Source organism: Rhinolophus sinicus, chromosome 12 (assembly GCF_057876585.1).
Source record: "Rhinolophus sinicus isolate RSI-liver-muscle chromosome 12, RSI-T2T, whole genome shotgun sequence".
Lineage (NCBI taxonomy): Eukaryota > Metazoa > Chordata > Mammalia > Chiroptera > Rhinolophidae > Rhinolophus > Rhinolophus sinicus.
Window position 1 is genome coordinate 21684044 of NC_142512.1, and position 21668 is coordinate 21705711.

Below are 21668 nucleotides of genomic sequence, written 5' to 3' on the forward strand. Positions count from 1 at the left end.
GTACACTTGATTACATCAAAATGTCCCCTGACCTCAGATTTTCTAAAATATTAACTATTAATTAGTTTTAAAAACATTTGGTTTAAAATGTTTGCCTACTAAAAGTTATATGTGCAATACAACATTCCTAAATTCTAATCTTAGAAAAAAGTGTAATGATGTGGTATGTATAATGGAAGGAACTGAACCCTTTGGAACTCAAACAATATGACAAATTCAAAATTTTGACTCTGTGAACTGACTCCTTTCATTAACTAAGTATTAGAACATCCATTAGATGAATAGCAGCATACTTAGAATTTACCTAAAACAAGAGCCTCAAACAGACCTCAAAAACAGTTTCTTCAAAGCACAATTCCATGATTATATATTTATATCTCAAAATGCTACCCATTCTAAAATCTGTAAAGACAAAGCAATCCTCCAATTTAAAAAGCCACCATCTAAAACCACATATAGTGTCTATGCCATATTTCTGAGACACTACAGAGGGAGCTACTGACACAGGTAGATAACATATTAAATTGAAACCAAATAGTAACTCGAGATCCTATTAAATCTTCAAAATTTTTGGACTTTACCTATTGTCTTACTTTTCAGATGAAAATAAAGGGAAAAAATTTTTTTTTGCTTTGTCTACAACAAATTTATTTGTATATTAAAAAGCACAGGATGCAGAAAACTTCCTATTTAGGACATGAAAAGAATCAGCAAAAGTAAGGCAAAGATATAGTTGAGGCATTTCTTACATTTCCATTTAAAAACACAAATTTTTAGTATCCTATACTCCAAGCTAAATCATTCCTTCCTAAAAAGTCTTTATAATCCTGTGGCAGCTATAGGTTTAATTCCTTTTTATGTTAAAACGATTCGGTGTTTTCCAAATGGCACCACTGAAAAATACTTTTTTTCTGTTCATCATTCTACATATAGCTAAAAATTATGCACAGAAAACAAGAACACTGAGGTTTAGGTTTGAAAGATTTTTCCTTCTGTAGCCAGCTAATTTCTGTGAAAGCAACAAATGTCTATTTTTTAACCTGAAGGTAAAAAAATAAAGAAGTAATACATTTAAATAAATGGTATACCAGAGCGTTCCAAAAATATTTTATGGCAAAGTCTTTTATTTAAACATTCAAAACAATGTTGGGGAGAGGCATTTCATAGAAGCATTCTGCTAACTAATAAAATGGGCTGAAATCAGCTACCAATAGCTACTCTACCACCTATGCCACTCGTGGTTTTTAATCATAACGATGCTAGCTTTACCTCTGCTCTGTTAAGTATTTGAAATAATAACGAATCAAGGATCTCCCAGACTCAATTAAATTATGGTCAATAAGTGATTGAGAACTCCTAGCTTATAGAAGCACATTTGGGTTTTTAAAGGAATGACAAACATAAGTACACAAAACGAATACCTGATATAAGAAATTCATGCTTGAATTGGAAGACAGAAAATGGATATAATGAATTAGCTAAGTGTCCAGTGGAAGAGAATCTAAATATATTTGGCATTTATTAAATATACCCATATTCACCAATCATCTCATAGGAAAACATTCTATCCCCACAGAAGGCTTATGTGCGATAAAGGGTTAACTCAGCAAAACCTACACATTCCAAAAGTCTTTAGGACTGGCCCCTGACCAGTTCCTGGGAAATAACCTTTGTGTCCTTGCAATATTCTACCTCATAAGAGTATCTCAGTATACCCAGGGCGTTGGCCATACCAGACAGTTTATGTTAACAATGGGATTTAAGGTGCACACCTGTTTTTGTTCGCTTGGGGCCTTGATCCACCTGCATTAGTTTAACCTTTGGATGGGGTGAAAGTTGGAGGGCTGGAGACTGCGCAGCTAAGGTCAGTCCCTCAGGCGCGCTACGCCTACCTAACTGACTTCCAATAAAAACCCTGGACTCCAAGGCTCAGGTGAGCTTCCCTGGTTGACACTTGCCTGTGCTGTCATACATTTTTGTTGGCAGAATTAAGCACTATTTGTGCAATTCCACTGGAAGCGGACAACTGAACTTTGCGCCTGGTTTCTCCTGGTCTCTGCCTCACGCACTTTTTTCCTTTGCTGATTTTAACTATATCCTTTTGCTGTTAACAAACTGTAACCGTGGTAGAACACCTTTCCATGGTCCTGTGAGCCCTTTCAGCGAGTCACTGAACTTGAGGGTTATCTTGGGGACCCAAGACACAGCCTGTAAAACAGTAAAATTCTTATTCAATAAAGAGGATCTCTTCTAATTTCAAGGTTTGGTTAGCAACTTTATTTCCCAAGAGGCAGAAATAGTATTACACAATCCTAAGAATGCCTCCTAGTAGGTGGATTCGCTTACCACCAGATAAAAGGAATCATTACTGCTTTCTCCTCAGTTGCTACTACTGACCAACAGTTGAGGAGAAAAGAACTTGCTCAATTTTTCTATTCTTAGGTTAAGTTTGCACTTTTAAAAAACGGGTGTGTCAGAACCATCTGGCCTGGCCCAAGATCTCCGATATACAAAGACACTCTTATCAGCCAGGAGTCAGTCAAGAGCCAGTCCTTTCTTTGAAACATGTGGGGTTGGAGCACCCTAAGGCCACTGAGTTAACTCTTTACAAAGGGATTAATTCCACAAAGGACCAGTGGGTTAAAATATCACCAAGGGTTATAACATTCAAGAGCTTTTGGTTTATCAGATCAAAATATCCCAGCAATGCCGATCAGTGACAACTCAATCGCCTTACAAGTTTCCCAAATCCCTAGTCAGCTTAGCTGTTCTCTTTCCCTTTGGGAAGTTTTTAATTGTCCCAGTTATTACAGAAATTATCAAAGATAATTTTCTAATATGGAATTACCTACCACCTGTGAAAGAATAAGATTTTTGTTGATCTCACTGCTGAATCTGAAAAAGTATCTTGCTATTATATTGGTTTCCATTCTGAGTCACAGGCCTAGTGTCAATAAAAAGCCTTGAATGAATAAACTGCACTATCATGAGCTCATTGAATTCAGTGTTTAGGATTCCCTGTCACTTAAAGCTTCACCAAGTTAACTGTAGAATGGCAAACAGTGATGCTTTATCAAGAATGTCAGCTGGGCTAACTTATGTCCTAATATTTTTCACGCACAGTTCCAGGAGCTATTACCAGGCATTAGTTTACCTAACATACTATTTTTACACATTAACTGTAGTAACAGGAAAATGTTAAAGCCTCTATCCTGAGAAAATCATACATAGAGGTTGAAATCAAGACTATAGAATCTGACTGCCTAGAATTGAACCTCAATCCCGACATTTACCAGCTCTGTGAGCTTGGTCAAGTTTTTTTTCTCTTTTGTGCCTCAATTTCCCCTTCTGTTAAGTGGGAATAAGCACAATACTTTCCCCCAGATGGCTGTTACAGGGATTACATAAATTTCTATGTGTAAAGAACTTAGAACTGTGCCTCGTATCTGATAAAAACTTATGTAAGTAATAGCTATTACCATCACCATCACCACCCCGATTCCAAGGAACCTGGGACATTTAACTTCCATTATCTCTTTCATTTTCATCTTACCCCAAGTGGTAGAAAAAAGGGCAGAATTATCCTCTTGACTGTTGCTGTATAGGGACAAGAGCACTTTATTAAGTTCTATTACAACATAGCTGCCTCATTGGTTTCATGTGCCAGATGGGGATGATAACAACCTATCTCATAAGGCTGCGTGGAGATTAAACAAAACACTTGCTCAGAGGTCTTGTTTTGTGTTATCACCACTCAGGATATATTGATAATACTAAGCTCTGACAGATACTTGAGATTTCAAAATTACCTGATTCCAGGTACTCAACCACTTCTGCAAGGATGAGATTTAATATACTTCAAGTCATGAACCCCAAAAGGTGCTAGAAGAACACATTAATAAAAAATTGTCCCCTTCTTTCACATTCCCTGGTTAGGATACATTTCTTCAAAATAGTCAATGTGTGGAGGTTGGAGTATGTCAAGGGCAGAGAGTACCTGAGAAAAGGAAAAAAATAAAGTCAAATTTAGAGAACTAAAAAGGAAACAACCTATGACATAAATGTACATAAATATTATTAACACTGTAATGATTTAAGGTTTAATTACAATTGCCCACTGAGATTAACTAAATTTATCAGTCAAGAAACATAGTCCTAAACATTAAGAGGGTTTGTAAACTTACTATCTACAAGATAATTCTACCTACACCAAATGAGAGAGGCAATTGGGTTATACTACATGCTACCAGAACCCCTGCATAGGAGAATGTTGAAAAGAAATGTCCTTTTTTTTTTTTTTAAACAGGACTTTTTATTGGGGAACAGTGTGTATTTCCAGGACTTTTTTTTATTGGGGGAACAGTGTGTTTTTTCCCAGGACCCATCAGCTCCAAGTCAAGTTGTTGACTTTCAATCTTAGTTGCAGAGGGTGCAGCTCAGCTTCAAGTCCAGTTGCTGTTTTTCAATCTAGTTGTAGGGGGCGCAGCCCACCATCCCATGCAGGAGTCAAACTGGCAGCCTTGTTGTTGAGAGCACGTGCTCCAACCAACTGAGCCATCTGGCCACCCAGGAGCTCAGTGGCAGGTTGTTGTTTTCACTCTAGTTGAGGAGGGCGCAGTTCATTGGCCCATGTGGGAATCGAACCGGCAACCCTGTTGCTCAGAGCTCGCACTCTAACCAACTGAGGTATCCGGGCACGCGGAAATGTCCTATTTTTAACAAGTGGTGTTGCTCTAAGATCACGAAGAGCCATAGCTACAATTCAGTCCTTTAATCCTCTGTTCAAAAAATGTTTACTAAGTGCACTCCACCTGGCAGGTACTGTGGCAGGCTTTTGGGTTATACTGAACAAAACTGATATCCCTGCTTTTGTGACTAGGGAAGAGGAAGGCATTAAACAAATAGTTACACAAATATGTAATTATGACATTTATTAAAATGAAGGGAAAAAGTAAAGAGGAATGGGGAGAAAAAGCTTCCCTGAAGTAACACTACTCTAAGTGGAAGGCTGAACCAGAGCTGGTCAGGCAATGAGTAGGCAATGTAAAGGCACTAAGGCAAGAAAGAACCAGGAAGATTCTAGAAACAAATGCCAGTGCTTATGGAACATAGTGGGTGGGAAGAAAACAGACTGGGATAAAATAGAAGAGAAAGACAGGGGATCTATCACACAAAATTTCTTTAAATTATGTTAAGCATTTTGAATTTTATTCTAACTACAAAAAAAGAAGTCACTAGGGTGGGAAAAAAAAGACTTCAAGGCATCTGAAATTCAAGTCCTTATAAAAGCCGCATACTACCAATGTGGCTTCTGCCACTGAAACGTAACAAATAGGCCCACTTTCCCTACCAGCTGGCTAGCTACTCTTTTAAGTTTCATTTATGATGTCACACTTAAGAATCTGAACATATCTTGCTAATGAGAAATGCGGCTCAAAGGATATGGAAGAAGTTATTGAACAGGAAATAAGTTATATGGAGGTACAAGTTCAAATTTTCTGATCTTTAGCCTAGTTTATTAAGAAAAAAATTTTTTTTTTAATTATGGAGAATTTCAAACATATAAAAGTGGGCAGAATAGTATAAAGAATACTCATGTAATCAATACCTGGCCTTACTAGTTATCTATACATAGCCATTCTTGTTTCATCTATATCCTCCATTCTCCCTATATAAGTTTGAGGCAAATACTAGATTTATTTCAGCCATATATCAGTAAGCATCTCTAAAAGATAAAAACTTTAAAATAATATAATTATCAAACATAAAAATTTAATGTTTAATACCATCAAATATCCAGTGCTCAAATTTCCTTTAAAAAAAAAAAAGTTTGTTAGTCTAATCAGGAGCTAAACAAAATTTACATAGTACGGCTGATTTATGTCTTTCAAGTTTTAACCTACAGATTTCTCCTCTAACCCTTTTTCTTTTGCCCTTGCAATTTACGTGTCAAAGAAACCATGTTCATTTTAAAGGTTATTCTTTCCTCGGCCAAGCATGTGTCACTTTAAAATTTTAAATTAAACTAAAACCTCCTGTAATAAAAAAGCCTTCACTCACTTTAAAACCAGTTAAACATACAGGTTTTGAAATAGGATAGATGTTTTATAAAGAATGTCTATCTTTCCTTTCTGAATTAAAATGTTTTTACTTAAGACTGTTGGTATAAATGAAAAATAACTGATTTTTCAGTTTCTTCAAAGAATAATTTTTATCATATGAAAGATAAAATATTTCATTTCTATATTTTAAAAAACCTATAATTAGTTAGTGTCACAAATTCATATAAATTCATTTCTCATTGTGTGATAGAACAATTTTTAACATGAATAGTTGATGTCTGAGAAAGGCAGTTAGAAATTAGTGTTTTACTTGACATCTTTCAGACTCTAAAATCTGTATCTGAACAACATACATCCTGTCTTGCAGGAAAACAGAATGCAATGAGTGACAGCGTCCATTAGACAAAGCTGTTTTACACTTCAAATCTATCTGCTATAATTAGAGGTTATCTAGAGGAAAGTGACAACCACACATTTAAACCTTGATAGAGAAGAATGAGGCTTTCTTACTTCAAATTTGATGAGGCTTTTTGTAGAAAAGCCATACAAAATAGGGTTACACATTTGCACTAAAGCATTTAGCTGTGATTGTTAGCTTTAAAGGTGCAACTCTGACTGGAATTTTTTAAACGCCTGTTGTTTTTTTTTAATCCTGTTTTTTTCTACCTCAAAATGTTATCAGAAGATGGCATTCCACAGTGTTTCCTGGTGGCAGAAACAGTGCTAAGACCAGGAGAAATGATCCAGAAGTCTCAGAAGTGAGAAGTGAGTACGTGAGAAAGAATAGTAGCAGAGTTTCAAACTCCAAACGTCATGTCTGACTCCCTATTTAAATAGCCTGAGTCCCTCTATAACCCCACTATTATTTGTGGGAATAAAATGCTTGAGATTACCCTTATAATGTACATACAGGAGGATGCTTGTAAAGACTTTGACTTGTATGTAAAGAGTCAAAATATCCCAAAATACCACCAATTCTTCAAAGGATCTAAAATATAATAAAAAAATAAGAAAACTTGTCTAATTAAAAAATGAACTAAAGCTACATTCTTAAATTATGGTCATTATGAAATAGTGTTTCAGCACATTTCTCAAATCTTTTACAAATTAAACAAATGCTCATTATGGTAGCTTTTTAGCATTTTCACCTCTGTGATGTTAGAAGAGTCACTATAAATTGGTTACGTGATGAGTAAATGCCTTAGTTTTTTTTAGTCAGCTATTTATTAATAAAACAATTGATGTGAATCTCAATCTTAACATAAAGACTAAAATTTTAACTATTCATAGAATTGAGTTAAATCCCATGTTTAGCAAAAAGGAGCTACTGCCTCCCCATTCTCTCGCCCCCTCCGACAGATTTTAAATTCTTTAAGGTAGAGACTATGTTTTTACTATTATTTTTAAAATAGAGTTGTAACATAGTAAAGTACACAATTCCTAAGAGTATAATTCAATTAATTTTTACACACACACAGTGTCAAATGATGTAATATGATGAATTTTTACTCCATGCTTAAAATCTTTGATCTAGATTTTACATTTCAACATCCCAGAAGGCTCCTTTGCCCATTTCGAGTGAAAACCCATCCCTGCCCAGAGGTTACCACTATTCTCATTTCTAGCACCATAGATTTGCTTTGCCTTTCTTTGAGCTTTACATAAACTGAATTATAAAGAGTGGAGTCTTTTGTGTATGGCTTCTTTCATTTGAATCTTTATACCTGAGATTCATGGTTGGGATTACATTGAATATACAGTTCAACTTGGGGAGAACATACATATTAACCACACATCCGTGCTGACATGTGGATCAGTGGGTCATCCCTTTAATTGACATGTAGTATTCCATTATATGAATGGAACGCAACACAATGTACTGATCCAAGGTACTGTTGGCAAACATTTGGGTTGTTTCCAATTTCTAGGTATTATGAATAAAACCGCTATGAACACTCACGCACAGGTCTTTTGGTGGATACATAAATAATTTGTCTTGAGTATAACAAGGAGTATATTGCTGGGCCACTGGGTAGGTGTATATTTAAGTTTAGGGGAAATCACCGGTTTTCCTAAATGGTTTTACAAATTTACACTCTCACCAGCAATGATAAGCATTTCAGTTGATTCAGATCCTTGCCAACACTGGCTTTTTAATTTAGGTATTTTGGTGGGTATGTAGTTTTAATTTGGGTGGGTATGTATGTAGTTTTAATTTATATTTCTCTGATTACTAAAGACTTGGAGCCCTTTGTCATATGCCTATTAGCCATTTGGTTATCCTCCTTTGTGAAATTCTTAAGTCTTTCACTGATGGGCAGAAACTCTCAATTTGTAGAAGCTCTTTATAAGATGTATGTTTAGATACAGAATTTACAGTTTGAAAAACGTCAAGTAAAATATTTATTTCTAATGGTCTTCCTCAAACGCTATATATTTATTTAAAATTTTTTTCTATCCCATTATATATTCCGGAAACAAGTTTTTATGTTGGATTTATACTGAGATCTGTCTTTTCATTCTCTTAACTTTTGATGAGAATTAATTCTTATTGGTAATGGTGTCCAGTTTAAGAATCTTTTTTTTAAATGGTCAATGTTTTCCTTGTCCAGCTAATAAATCTTTGCTTATCTCAAAGTCATAGAAATATTTTCCTATGTCTTATTCTAGGAGATTTATTATCTTACCTTTCACATTTAAGTTTATGATCCATTTTGAATTAATTTATGTGTATGTTGTGAGTAGAGGTTTTTCACATGGATAGCTAATTGATTCCTGTTTATTGAAATAGCCATCCATTCTCTACTGGATTGCAGTAGAGGTGCCTCTCTTGTAAATCAGGTGAACATATACCGGGGGTACCAAAAATGTTAACACTTTCACACCCTCTGTATATGTGTATGTCAGTTTATAGATGCCTTATTCTGTTCCATTCATCTGTTGTGCTGCCTCGATTACCGTTTCGTCATATGTCTCAATACCTGAAGTGTGAATCCCCAACTTTGTTCAACTTCTTCAAGACTGTCTTGAGAATTTTAGGTCTTTTCCACTTCCATAAATTTTAGAATGTTTGTCAATTTACACACACACACACACACACACACACACACACAATCCTACTGGGATTCTGGATGAGATTACACTGAATATACAGTTTGACTTGAGGAGAATATGCTGATTAACAACAATGAGTTTTCCAAAAGACTGTGTTATTTTAAATGCATCAAGAATCTGCCCAGTACCACACATTTTAGGCACAGAGCAAACAGAAACAAATCCACTCAAAAGTAGACTAACCTACAGCACCCTTGGTCTTTCCACACTCCTCAGTGGCAGAAGCATCAGCATTAATAATGTCTACAGCTAAACAGCACATGTGCATTTAGAGAAGGCTCCTATGGTCCCCTATTGGTATGATTATTTACCTTACTTACGTAGGAACCCAAAGAGGCCTTGTCTGAGTTAGGTCAGACTATACAAAGGAAAACGAATGATCCTCTTTGCCTCCTCTACTCCTCTCTAGAGTAATCCAGAAATAAGAGATTGGGAAAAAGTAACTCCGAGAGAGAGAGAGAGAGAGAGAGAGAGAGAGAGAGAGAGAGAGAGAGAGAGAGAGAGAGAGAGATCACTGAGTTTATCTATCATTCCAGACCCTGAGATTTCTCTTTTTCTATCACCACTTTCATTCCTTTACTCACTCACTCTTCAAAGACTGCCTATTGTGTGCTTAGTGCTATTGCCCAAGGACAAGAAAAAGCCCAAGACTTGTATTAGAGACTCTTAGCAGGAATCAACAGGCCTAAGGGGGCTCTGAATGGGCTTTAGAGGACTAGTGAAAGCCTAAAATGACACAAAAATTGTGTGTATGAGCATTTTTCCAAGAGGGTTCATAGCTGTCATCAGGTTCTCAGAGTACAAGATTGAGAAAAAACGGAATCATCCCCTTTCCGTGTTAATAACATGACAATTATGTGTGTATACACGCATACACATGTGCATAGGTGGGTGAAGTAAAGAATATTTTGCCAGATTTTATAATAGCTCAGATTCTGAGTAGACATTAGTGATAAGCCTAAACAACATCAATCTTTAGAAAGTTCAACCCATTTCTATTTCTATTTACCACATCAGAGTGAACCTATCCTTTAAGATGATAAACAACCTGTTCTTTAAGGGAAAAAATTGTGTGTGTGTGTGTGTGTGTCAGATTGCCTCAAATCAACGAATTGATAGGGTGACTTTGTAGGTTCTGCTCAAAAGAAAATCCAAAGCCTCCCAGGGCTTTGTAGCTATTCTCTGACATATAAAAACCATCCAAATTAAAATCCAACCTTCCTACAACGCATTGCCAGGTTAATTTTTCCAGATGTCATTTTCATCATGACATTCCTTTCTTCTCCTTCTATTCAATCAAATCTTAATCGCAAAAGACTCATCTTAAGGTTTCCTTTCTCCGTTTTTGAAGCAACTTTGAGTTACTAAGTCCACAACAATTTCTCTCTTTTCCTTCATATTATGGTGCTCGTCTGCTAGCATTCACCTGAGAAACTTTAAAAAAATATCGCTCCCTGGGCTCAACCCCAGAGATCCCAATTTAGTACCTCTGGGATGAGACCCACGAATCAACATTCTGAAGGCTCACCTGGTGATTCTAATACAATTCCAGGTTTGGTTTCCCAGCTTTTTGCTACGCAGAGAACACACTGTCCAGTATTAAATGTTTAACCATGCAGGCAGTCCTCCCATAGCACTGTTATAGTATTTACCACATTACTAAACTCCTTGAGGGCAGAAACCCCTAGAAGCTAATGTAGTTTGGGGATAAAGGATGTGTACAATAAAAGTTTACACAATTAATGAATATGGGCTCTGAAGCAAGACGGATTTAGACTCCAAACTTGTGCCACCTTGACCTTGGGCAAGTTTTAACATTAAGCTTTGGTTGACTCCTCTGGGATAACAAGCCCTATCTGACAAGACTTTTAAGGATTAGATGAAGTAATATATATAAGATATCTAGCATACTCCCTGACACATAGTAACAAGTGTTAAACACCTAGTCTACTCCCCTCAAAAAAGGACCATGTTTTAAAACATTTTTGTACCCTCCACATGACCTAGTAGCACTGCACTCTATACACAGGACACAATTAATAAACATTTGTTGCCTTAACTACATCAAATACCAGTTGCCACTTAGACTGGCATTCCACACATACCAGGTATGCTGGCCCTGAGATGCTTTTGGAGATAGATCTCAGAGCACAGCATAAATTCATTACGTATAAAACAGTGGTGCTGCGCCCTCTTCATCTCCAACTATCTGCCTCACTTTTGAATAGTTCCACAGAAGTCACTACCACTCTTATGATAGAGCTTAGGAGCTCCAAACAGTGGTCGGTACGTTTTGTTTTTTCTTTAAACTTTTATTTATTTTAAGTATGTTTTTCCAGGACCCATCCGCTCCAAGTCAAGTAGTTGTTTCAATCTAGTTGTGGAGGGAGCAGCTCACAGTGGCCCATGTGGGGACTGAACCGGCAACCTTGTTGTTAAGTGCACCGCGCTCTAACCAACTGAGCTAACTGGCTACCCCTGTTATGTTTTAATAAGGTGTGATTTTCAAGAGTTCAGTTTGTTTCTTTTCTTACACTACTCACTCTGACACTGTCTTTGTGACTTAATTAGTTACTCTGTAGAAATGAGTTACGAGAAAAGACACCAATATATATAGATAGCAGTCTATTATACATACCATCCCTCCTTTATAAAAAAAGCCAAGATAGGTCTGAATATAATAAACCATTTGAAGCCTCTAGTAAGCACACTTCTGAGGCCACCTTCAAAACATTTCTTCACTGTGGATACCTTTACTTGAGTCTCTACCAATGTACACAAGGTTTGTACTCTTTGATGGCAGGGTGGTACTCATGCAAATTCGAGAAATAAGTAACTAAGCAAGCACTAGACATCATTCTAAATCACTTCCATAATCTGAGGAACCAGTCCTAAAACAGCAATTTGAGTGGTATTTGGAGAGTTAGTGAAACAAACATATTGCTAGATAGTTCTGACTGGCTGAAAGATAGCAATAACTTTTTAAAAAAAGTTTAAGGAAAATAGATTTCAAGAGGGGTAGTCATTAAAATGAAATATGTCAAACCAAAGAGCTTCAAGTAAACCAAAGTTTGATATTTCTAGTTTTACTAAATACTTTAAACTTACACAAATTTCTCTCTTAAAGAGAGAACCACACTTGGGCCAAAGTTCTAAAAGTTATTGTACAAATAGGCAATGAGACTCACAAGAAATTATTATTTTTCTGATAAAGTTTTTACTTCAGCAATTTTAAAATACCTTAGGTTGAGTACCAAATGCAGAATGTGAGGCAGTTTTTCTTTCCACATGAAACTGAAAACTAAGAGCCCAAAGCTATCATCCCCCAGGTAAATTCTACATGTATCAAACTTTTCAATCAGTATTAATTATGGTGAAGCTATCTCTCAAACCACGATGATTCTATTCACCCGTGAGTCTTGACAACTCTAAACACAGCCATAAAAAAGCTAACCTATGTTACTTTAAGAACTATTTTGTTTTTTAAGAAGAGAATGTTTCCCCACGTCTATAACTCAGTCTCTGATAGAAACATTAAAGGATAAAAATAAAACACTTAAAATCAGAGGCCAGTTATTTTCACTTAAATCACCCAGACTACATATTACACTCTATTTTTATGTTGAATATTAGTATTGTTCCTCAGCTATTAGGTTGGTGCCAAAGTAATTGCAGTTTTTGCAATTATTTTAGCCTTTTAAACCATGATTACTTTTGTACCAACCTGGTAAATATTAACCTTTGCTTTGCATCAATTAATATTTATCTATTAATAAATCTTAGAATTCGCTTAAATTTGCTCACTGTTTACAAAAAATATCTAATTCGTTGCAGGTTTCCAAACGCATTAATGACTTGCACGTTCCCTTTTTAACTTTTTCTTTTTTTTTTTTTCTCTTGACTCATACAATTAAGCATGCTTAGAAAATAGTTTATCCCAAACACCAGTTTCACTTACATTATCATGTTTGAAAAAACACAACATCTTCAATTCCCGGAAGACCCTTTTGCAAGAGACCAGATTCTGGAAGACGTTGGGCATCTTTTTGAGTGCTACTCTCTTTCCATCTCTTGGATCTGTTACTGACCTAAAGAAGCCATATTCAGGGGGAGAGGGAAAAAAAAGACAAGAGAAATCAATTCCAAACCTTGTTCTTTAATGTTTCAGAGCATGACAAATACCTTTATCTTAAAAACGCAACATTAAATCCACTTAATGCTTAAGGGTATCAGTGAGAAAGATTTTAAAAAGTACACACCTGTACCTATAATCAAAGGGAATTGTTTAGCCTACACAACGCATCTGTTACGCTTTTTTCTTTTTTAAAAAAATTCCTATCTAAATGTCTATAAACACTAAGTCTTTCTGAGAGGGTACCTGGCAATACATCTGAGGTGGAAGGGCTATTAGTGGCAAAGCCATTTTGAAAACGGCACATGGAGTTGTGGAAAGGGGCAGTATAGAACATTAATGTGATTGAGGTCAAATTAGTTTTACGCTGGATTTTCAAAGCCAAATTCAAGATGGACGAGATGTTCACTCAGATGTTATCACGTTCGGTTCAACATAGAGGACACAATTTGAATATTTTGGTTTCTTACATAAATGAACAGCTTTTAGTAATAAGGATTTCAGTACCACCACAAGCTGAACAGTGTCCCGTCCTGAGAAGACTGTCAGCTTCTCGCGACAGCTTCTAGGTTACGATCACCTCTTTCCTTTTGTTTCTCAGCTCTTGGTGTGGTAGCTGCCTCCTGCAATTATTACCTCTTTAAGAGCTCAGTGTCCCTCTTATTTCTCTGTTAGCCATCTAACACCTGTATATCCAATTCCCTGTATTTCCTTCCCTATGTTTGAAATACGAGTGCGGTTTCCATTTTTCTGACTGGACCCAATTGATACACATTAAATCAAAGTTTTAAAAAAAAATCAATAAATTTGGTAAATATTGGCCAACTGGCCACTTGGCAAATTGATTTTCCATAAATTAACAGAAAGCTTTTTTCCTCCCACCCATCATCTATGAATGGTTGTCATCGTATAATTTATTCCTCTCAGATTTATGTTGCTAGATTCCCACTTATCATTCCCAGCTACCATTATCTTTCAGTTCCTGTTTCAGTCATCCAATGCTTTGGTTATCCCTCCCCAGATCTGTGTCATTTAAAATCTGATCTGTAGGTCATCAATGCCTTTATCCAAGTTTTTAATTAAAGTTTAGAACAGAACTGAGAACAGATCTCTGCAACAGATGTAACACTAGAAACCATCTATGAGACTGGCATCCAATCATTAATCTTCGATATGGTTGCCGAATTATTTATTTATTTAATTAACTACAATCACTCCATTTTATTTCTTCATCTTGCTCACAAGGAAATCAGACATTCATCAAAATGCCTTCCTGAAATAAAGCATTCCTGTTATCTACCTGTCTAGAAACCATACCAAACTTCTTTATGACTTCTTTATAAATTCATCTTAGTGATCACCACTTCCTTTCCTAAACGCTCATGAAACTCTTAAATGGTGCATTGTAGTATTTTTAAACAGCATGAGGACTTTTCTTTCTTCAATTGATTGGAAATTTGATAAATAATAATTATTTTAAACTCTTTAACAGCTTGAAATGTAATTCAACTAGGCTAAGAGACCTAACATTCTTGACTGTTGTTTAAAAAATAGCAACCCAAAACCACATTACTTAAAATCCATATAAACTGGAAAAGTAAAATAGGAAGGAAACTGAATATAGTATTTAATTCAGATTATTAAATACGTATTTTTTTTTTCTGTTTAAATACACTACTTCTGTAGCTAGAGACTAGAAGAGAAAAATGTCAATGAAAAAGCAAGGAAGGAAAATTTGGGATCACACATTGCATTTTGTTGTCAATATCTCTTGAGTCTTCATTAATCTAGGGCAGTTATTTGGCATTTCTTTGTCTTTCATGACACTGGCATTTTTGAAGAGTATAAGCCAATTACTTTGTAGACTGTTCCTTAATTTGGGTTTGTCTGGTGTTTTCTCATGATTTTGCACTTTTAACAGGAATAACACAGAAGTGATATCTTCTCAGTGCATCAATTTAGGAGGCACACAATGTCAATTTTCATTACTATTGCTAATTTTGATCAATTGGATGAGGTGTCTGTCAGGTTTTTCAACTGCAAAGTTCCTATATTTTTCCCCTTTGTAACTATGCGAATATTCTTTTCCTTATCAAACTCTGACTTGCTACCCTTGGCATCCACTGATGATTTTTTTTCCCCACCTGAATCAATTATTACTACAATGACTGCCAAATGGTACTTTAGTAATTTTAATACCTGTACAATAAATATTAGTTTTACAAAATGAGTAAATTGACTTAACACAGTGCCCTTTCTAACGGCTTCATACAGAACTATTCCTTCCCAGCTTGACTTCTGACTGGTCTTGACCCTACTGTGGTGAGGGAAAGCTGCGCTAAGATAAGCCCGCACCTGGCTCAAGGTTGGTGCTGTGTCTAGTAATGTTTTTTTAAGGTAAAAATTCACAAAGCAGCATTTTATTATTCATGCAAAAGTCAGTCATGCCTGTGGCTGGTAACAATATAGTGCTAATGAATGTGAATGGCTGCGCAGTAATTTCACGCCATGTTGAGTTTGTTCTCTCTTAACTTGAGGTAACAGATGCTTTAGTTCAGCACAAACAGGAGCACAGAACACAGATAAGCATGGGAAGCCTGTTACACAGGAATTCTTTTCTTTTCTTTGTTACTGAAAGACTTGCTGTGCTTAGTTTCTCTCCTGCTGTCATACCCTGGTTATTCCAACTGCACTTGATAATGAAGCTCCAGCTGCAGAGATAACAAATAACATTTAGGGCAACTTTCCTCATTTCAGAAAAAAGGAGCCATCCTTCTACTTATAATTCACTTCCTGGTCAGTTACTTTCTCTACTAAGTACAGGATGCCATAAATAAAACAGTGCATCTGGCATTTCATCTAATTACCTTCATGAGATTCAAGTTATACTAATGGTACTTACTTCCTAAGTTTTAAATTAATGTTTGATTCTGTAAACAATATATTCAAAATAAAGTTTTAAGGATTGTGAGAAAGAATCCTTTCTTTCTCACATCTGCCCGGAGCGCATCAATCCTTCTCTGCACTTAGAATACAAGCTCAACTGTTTTTTTAAACAGCCAGAAGAGCCCACAAGCCATTCTTTAGAGAGACAAAGTCAATCAAAACAGTACAATACCAAAACAGGAAGCTTTTTAGATCTGGTGTAGTCGTTTTGTTGTAGAGTGTTCTTAATCCCAGGAAACTGTGACCGTTGCCACATATCTGCTTAAATTACTGACTCACAGAAGGGTTGGAATGAAATAAGAGTGGAGTTTATGAGGATACTTTTGTAGGCACTAGAACGCTACGTTATAACATCTTTAAGTTAGTGTAACTAGTCAGCAAGAATCTCCAAATCATATGCGCCTCTTTCATATTATGTTAAGAATCTTTCCCCCACATTGTAATAGTTTTAAAGTTCATGTTTCTGATAATGTTTTTAACTATTCAAGGCAAATAACTTATAATGAGAATGCTTCAACTTGGATTAAGAAAATCGGGTTCTTCTAATTCTATTCATATAAACTTGTAATCAGCAATCCTGTTGTTTGCTTTATGTACAATTACTACAGCAACTGTACCAATACAGTACACATCTCAATAACAGAACCTCCTAACTGGGCTCTAAATATTTAGATTATTGCTTTCACATTCATTTTGAAATTCATTTCCTTAGAAGTTATTTTTACTTGTATTTAGATTAAGTCTGCTTGAGAAAACAACAGCAAACTCTGAGGTAAAATTTCTGCCAACAAATAAGTCTAGAAAATGTATCTTATTTGTACCTTAGTCCTTGGAATAAGCAATTTATTTTTATGTCTTTCTGGTCTTTCTAACCAGGATTTTAACAGGCTATAGTTTGTGTGCACTCTGACATAATTTACAGAGCTGCATACTGTTTAGAAGAACAAACCTTCTAGGCTTGCCTGCTTCCACCAAAAACACATAAAAAGGATTCTCATCTTTCATATTTAATTTGTTCCAACCAACCAGAGTTTCCAGATTTTTTTCAATGTCTATCCAGATTTGATAATAGCTGAGTTAGCTCTCTACATCAGAGATTCTTTTCTTGTTTTCAAGATACTTATAAAATGATCCCTAAATTTGTGAATCTGATATTACAAGGAAAAAAGGCCTTATACAATAGCTGGAGCAGTGAAATAGTTCATTTTTGTCTCATATCCTAAAACTAATGATCAGAAGCAGCAAAACGTCTACCTTTAACAGAGTTAAATATAAACTTAAACATCCTTTGTGTTTAAATAAGTATAAATAGCAATGATCCCAGCAGGTGGGCCATTGTGATCTGTAGTGAGACACCCAGGGGTGCTGACAAGGGAGGATGAATAAGGAGCAGTGAAGCCATCCAGTATCAGCCTGCCATATTTATTTTCAAATACTTATTACTAGTGAGTAAGATCTAACTTTTAAGACCTCCTCAACTCCTCACCAGTAATCACTGGTTAAGTTAAAATAAAGGTGGAAATCACTTTATGCTAATTGTTGTTGTCTTGGGAATATTCTATTGTTCTTTAGATCATGTGTTTATTAGTTCCATCCTTACTGCAGATGCTGGGAAGTCATGGAGACTCTTCCTCCTCAGTCAACATCAAATATCTCTGTGAGGAGTCTGACCCGCCTGCAGGAAAGCTGCCACACTATCTTTTCAGTGGGGATTTTCTCATGTTAGAGGGTGAACATGACACAGCCTAGCCTTCATGGCCCACTAGCCATAGCCCTGTCCTAGAAACACACCTATGAATATTGTATGGATAGGAGAAGCACTTGCAGTGAAGGAAAGGTTTCTTTAAAAAGCCACAAAGAAAAATAATTCACAACCACGCCTCCTTGCATTTTAACACTTGGAGCAAGAAGAGGTTACAAAGGGTAACCAAAACTAAAACAACGTGACACAAAAATGTGCTTGCTTTTAATCCCACTGATGATTTCCTGAAAGATACATGTTCAGTAAGAGAAACACTGAGGAATATAAAGTTTTTAAAATGAAGAATGGCAATTTTTGTTGCACATTAGATTTACAAATATAGAAGATAACAAATGAAAGAAAAGAACAGTTTTATTCACATCGTAGGTTTATAACAACATGGTTTTGCAGACGTCAAAAATTGTAATGAATTTAGAAACAAAGTTCACATCATCAGAAAAAAAATGTTTAATTGCCACAGGGAATGCTTTATCATTCAGTATTTTAGTGGCTAAGCTAATATTTATTAAAATATTTAGGAAGCAAATACTGTTAGTATAATTTGAATGCTCATGAAGGTAATCAGATTAAATTATTAACTTACTTAACATAAAATGTAAGTCCCAATATGCTGTTAGTTAAAAGCAAACTGTCTGAACATACCAACCAATATACCACTAAAAAGTTAGTTTTGAAATAAAAGGGGAAATTTGAATATGGTTTGGAATTACAGTTATAAATAAAATGTTTATATTTTCTAGAAATCTATACTTAAGTATATATATAGGTGAAATGACATGATGTCTAAGATTTGTTTTAAAATACTTCAGTAATAAGTATTGTTGGAACAAATGAAGCAAATCTTGATAATTATTGAATCTGGTTGGTGGGTATAACAGGGCCTAGCTATTCAAAAGTAAAGGAAATATATGTTTGAAATTTTCAAAAAAAAAACAAAAATCTGAGGGTAAAGCAAACAAAAGCTATGCAAGACCTCTACATAAAAAGACTGAAAAATATACTAGAAATTGAAGATATAAATAAATGAAGAGACACGCCATATTCATGGATTAGAAAACTCAACATAGTACAAATTTTAATTCTCCCCGATCTAATTTATTGATTCAGTGAAATTCCAACCAAAACCCCAAAAGAGTTTCCTTTTGTGGATCTAGACAAATCAGTTAGAAAATTTTAATAGAAATGCAATTATGTCATGGAAAGCTAAGACACTCTCGAAGAAGAATAAGGTGGGACTAATAGCTCTACTGGATATAAAAACTTACTATAAAGCTATAGTAATTTAGTAATTTTGGTACAGTAGACCAATGAAATGGCAATATGACCCAGAAAGTGTCTTGCATAGACACCTGGCTTATCATAAAGCTGTCTCTGCAGTTGGAAAGGTTGTGCCTTAAGCTTTTGTTTCTCAGCTTCAAACCTATCCGTCTATACACTCTGCAAACCAGTTTGGTTTTGCCAACTAGCTCCATGTTAGGCTCTGCCAATAAGGGGCTGCAAGGCTGGAAGAGGAAAAAAAGGACTTGTTTTGCTCCTTCCTGCGGGCTTCCTGTCTGTCTCTTGTTTCTGTGTCACCCTACCAATACTTCTAACTCCCAGCAGTGGTAGTGCCTTCCTGTAACAGTCGCTGACCCCAGTTATAGTTTTCCCAGCACTTGTAGAACCACCCTCCCTGCATCCTCCACCCTAGACACCAGCACTAGGGAGTTAATCTCCTTTCCTTAGATGTCTGCATTTCTGCTGCATGGGGTTCCAAGTCTTAATAATTCCAGCCTCTTCTCTTTATCCCTCCAGCTGTAGGGGTGATGGCGACTATTTCCCTGATACACTTTAGTGCTCTCTTCTTGTCTTTTTAGTTATCTACAACTTTAGACTTTAGTTACAAACAACTTTTACAACTGATCAGCAATTGTTCCCGCTCCCCGCCCCCCATATTCAGCTATTTAAATAACTGGTATAATTCTTTCTCCTAATTGGACCCTGACAATGACAACATTCTTTTCAATGAATGGCACTGGAACAATGGAGATCCATATGGAAAAACAGAATGAAACTTCATCCCTACTTCACTCCATATACCAAAATAAATTGTGGGTGGATTATAGAATAAATGCGAAAATCGAAATCATACAACTTTTAGAAGATAACATATAGAAGAATAACTTCATGATAATGGAACAGGGAATGATTTCTTCAATAGGACACAAAAAGTACTAATCACAATGGAAAAAAACTGATATATTTGACTACTTTAAAATCAAGAATTTTTCATATCTATACATTGCTAAGAGTAAAAAATGCAAGCCACGTAGTAGGAGTTGCTTGCAACACACATATGAGGAACAAAGGGCTTTTATCCAGATACATAAAGAACTCCTACAAATAAATTTCTAAAAAGGGCTTGAACAGGCATTTTACAAACAAGGATAGTCCAAATGGCTAACAAACATATGAAAAGGCCTCATTAGTCATTTGGGAAATGAAAGTTAAAACCACAATAAAATATATAACCAGCAGTATGGCTAATATTTCAGTCTTGCCTATACCAAATGTTTGGTGAAGCTGTGATGCAATGGCAATTCTTATAGACTGCTAGTGGGAATGTAAATTGGTATGATCACTTTGGAAAACAGATTGGCTTTATATACTAAAATAAAGGTATGTATACATTGTGATCCAGCATTTTGATTCCTAGACATATACCCAAAAAGAATGTGCATGTCTATACACTAAAACATACATAGGTGTGTTCATGGTAGCAATATTTGTAATACTCTTAAAACTGGAAACAACCCAAACATCCATGAACAGGATGGATAAACAAATTGTTACATACTCACATAATGGGATACTCTACAGAAATTAAAATGAACTATTGCTACATGAAGTAACAGATTAATCCACAAACATAATTTTGAACAAAAGAAACCAGTCACGAATAGATACTGTAAGATTTCATTTCTATAATATTAAAAATATAAGTAAAGTTTAACTCTAATGTTTAAGGGATGCATACTTAGGAGACAGAAACTATTAAGGAATCAGTTACCATAAACGTTAATATAGTGGTTAACTTGGGGAAGAGAGGAGATACTGAGGGGAGAGCAGAGGGGACTTTTGGGTGTTGGCAATGTCCTATTTCTCACGTGGATGGCAGCTACAGGGGTGTGTATCTTGCGATAAATCACTGAGCTGTGTATTTTATTTTGTGTGTGTTTGTGGGTGTTACTACATAACTAAAAAGGTAAGGACAAATTTCCCAGTCAAATTTTCAAGCATAAAAAAGCATTTTAGATTTAAATTTGTATAATGAGCAATTTTTAAAGAGGAAGATGCTTTCCACTATTTTTCATAAAAATATACATCTATACCAGCCCAATGCATTTTGTCAGATCTTTTTTAGTTCATTCTGTAGAGAGAAGTATACATAATATTTTTCTTATGTCTTGGTAGAATTCCAAAGGAATTTGCTTGCCTAAAAAAAAAAAAAAGTTTTCTTCATTATTACACAAGAATATGCTATTAAGAAACATTCCACAGGAGAGTGCTGTCAGCAGAATTACAGTCCCACCCCTAATCTAATCACAATCTCCTAACTTCCTTCATTGTGAAGCAAAATGCTGAAGCAGCTACAATAGATAGATGTGCCTCA

General features: G+C 35.6%; 1 protein-coding gene across 1 annotated transcript in view; it reads right to left on the minus strand.

The window, feature by feature from the left end:
- The window catches only part of NLK (nemo like kinase), a 143213-nt gene that overhangs the window by 49719 nt on the left and 71826 nt on the right, over positions 1–21668 (minus strand). Inside the window, exons 2-3 of the mRNA XM_019731400.3 lie at positions 13135–13264; positions 3942–3997 (exon numbers count right to left, since the gene is read on the minus strand). Of these exons, the coding sequence (XP_019586959.1) occupies positions 3942–3997; positions 13135–13264 (186 nt within the window). The remainder of the gene's footprint in view (positions 1–3941; positions 3998–13134; positions 13265–21668) is intronic.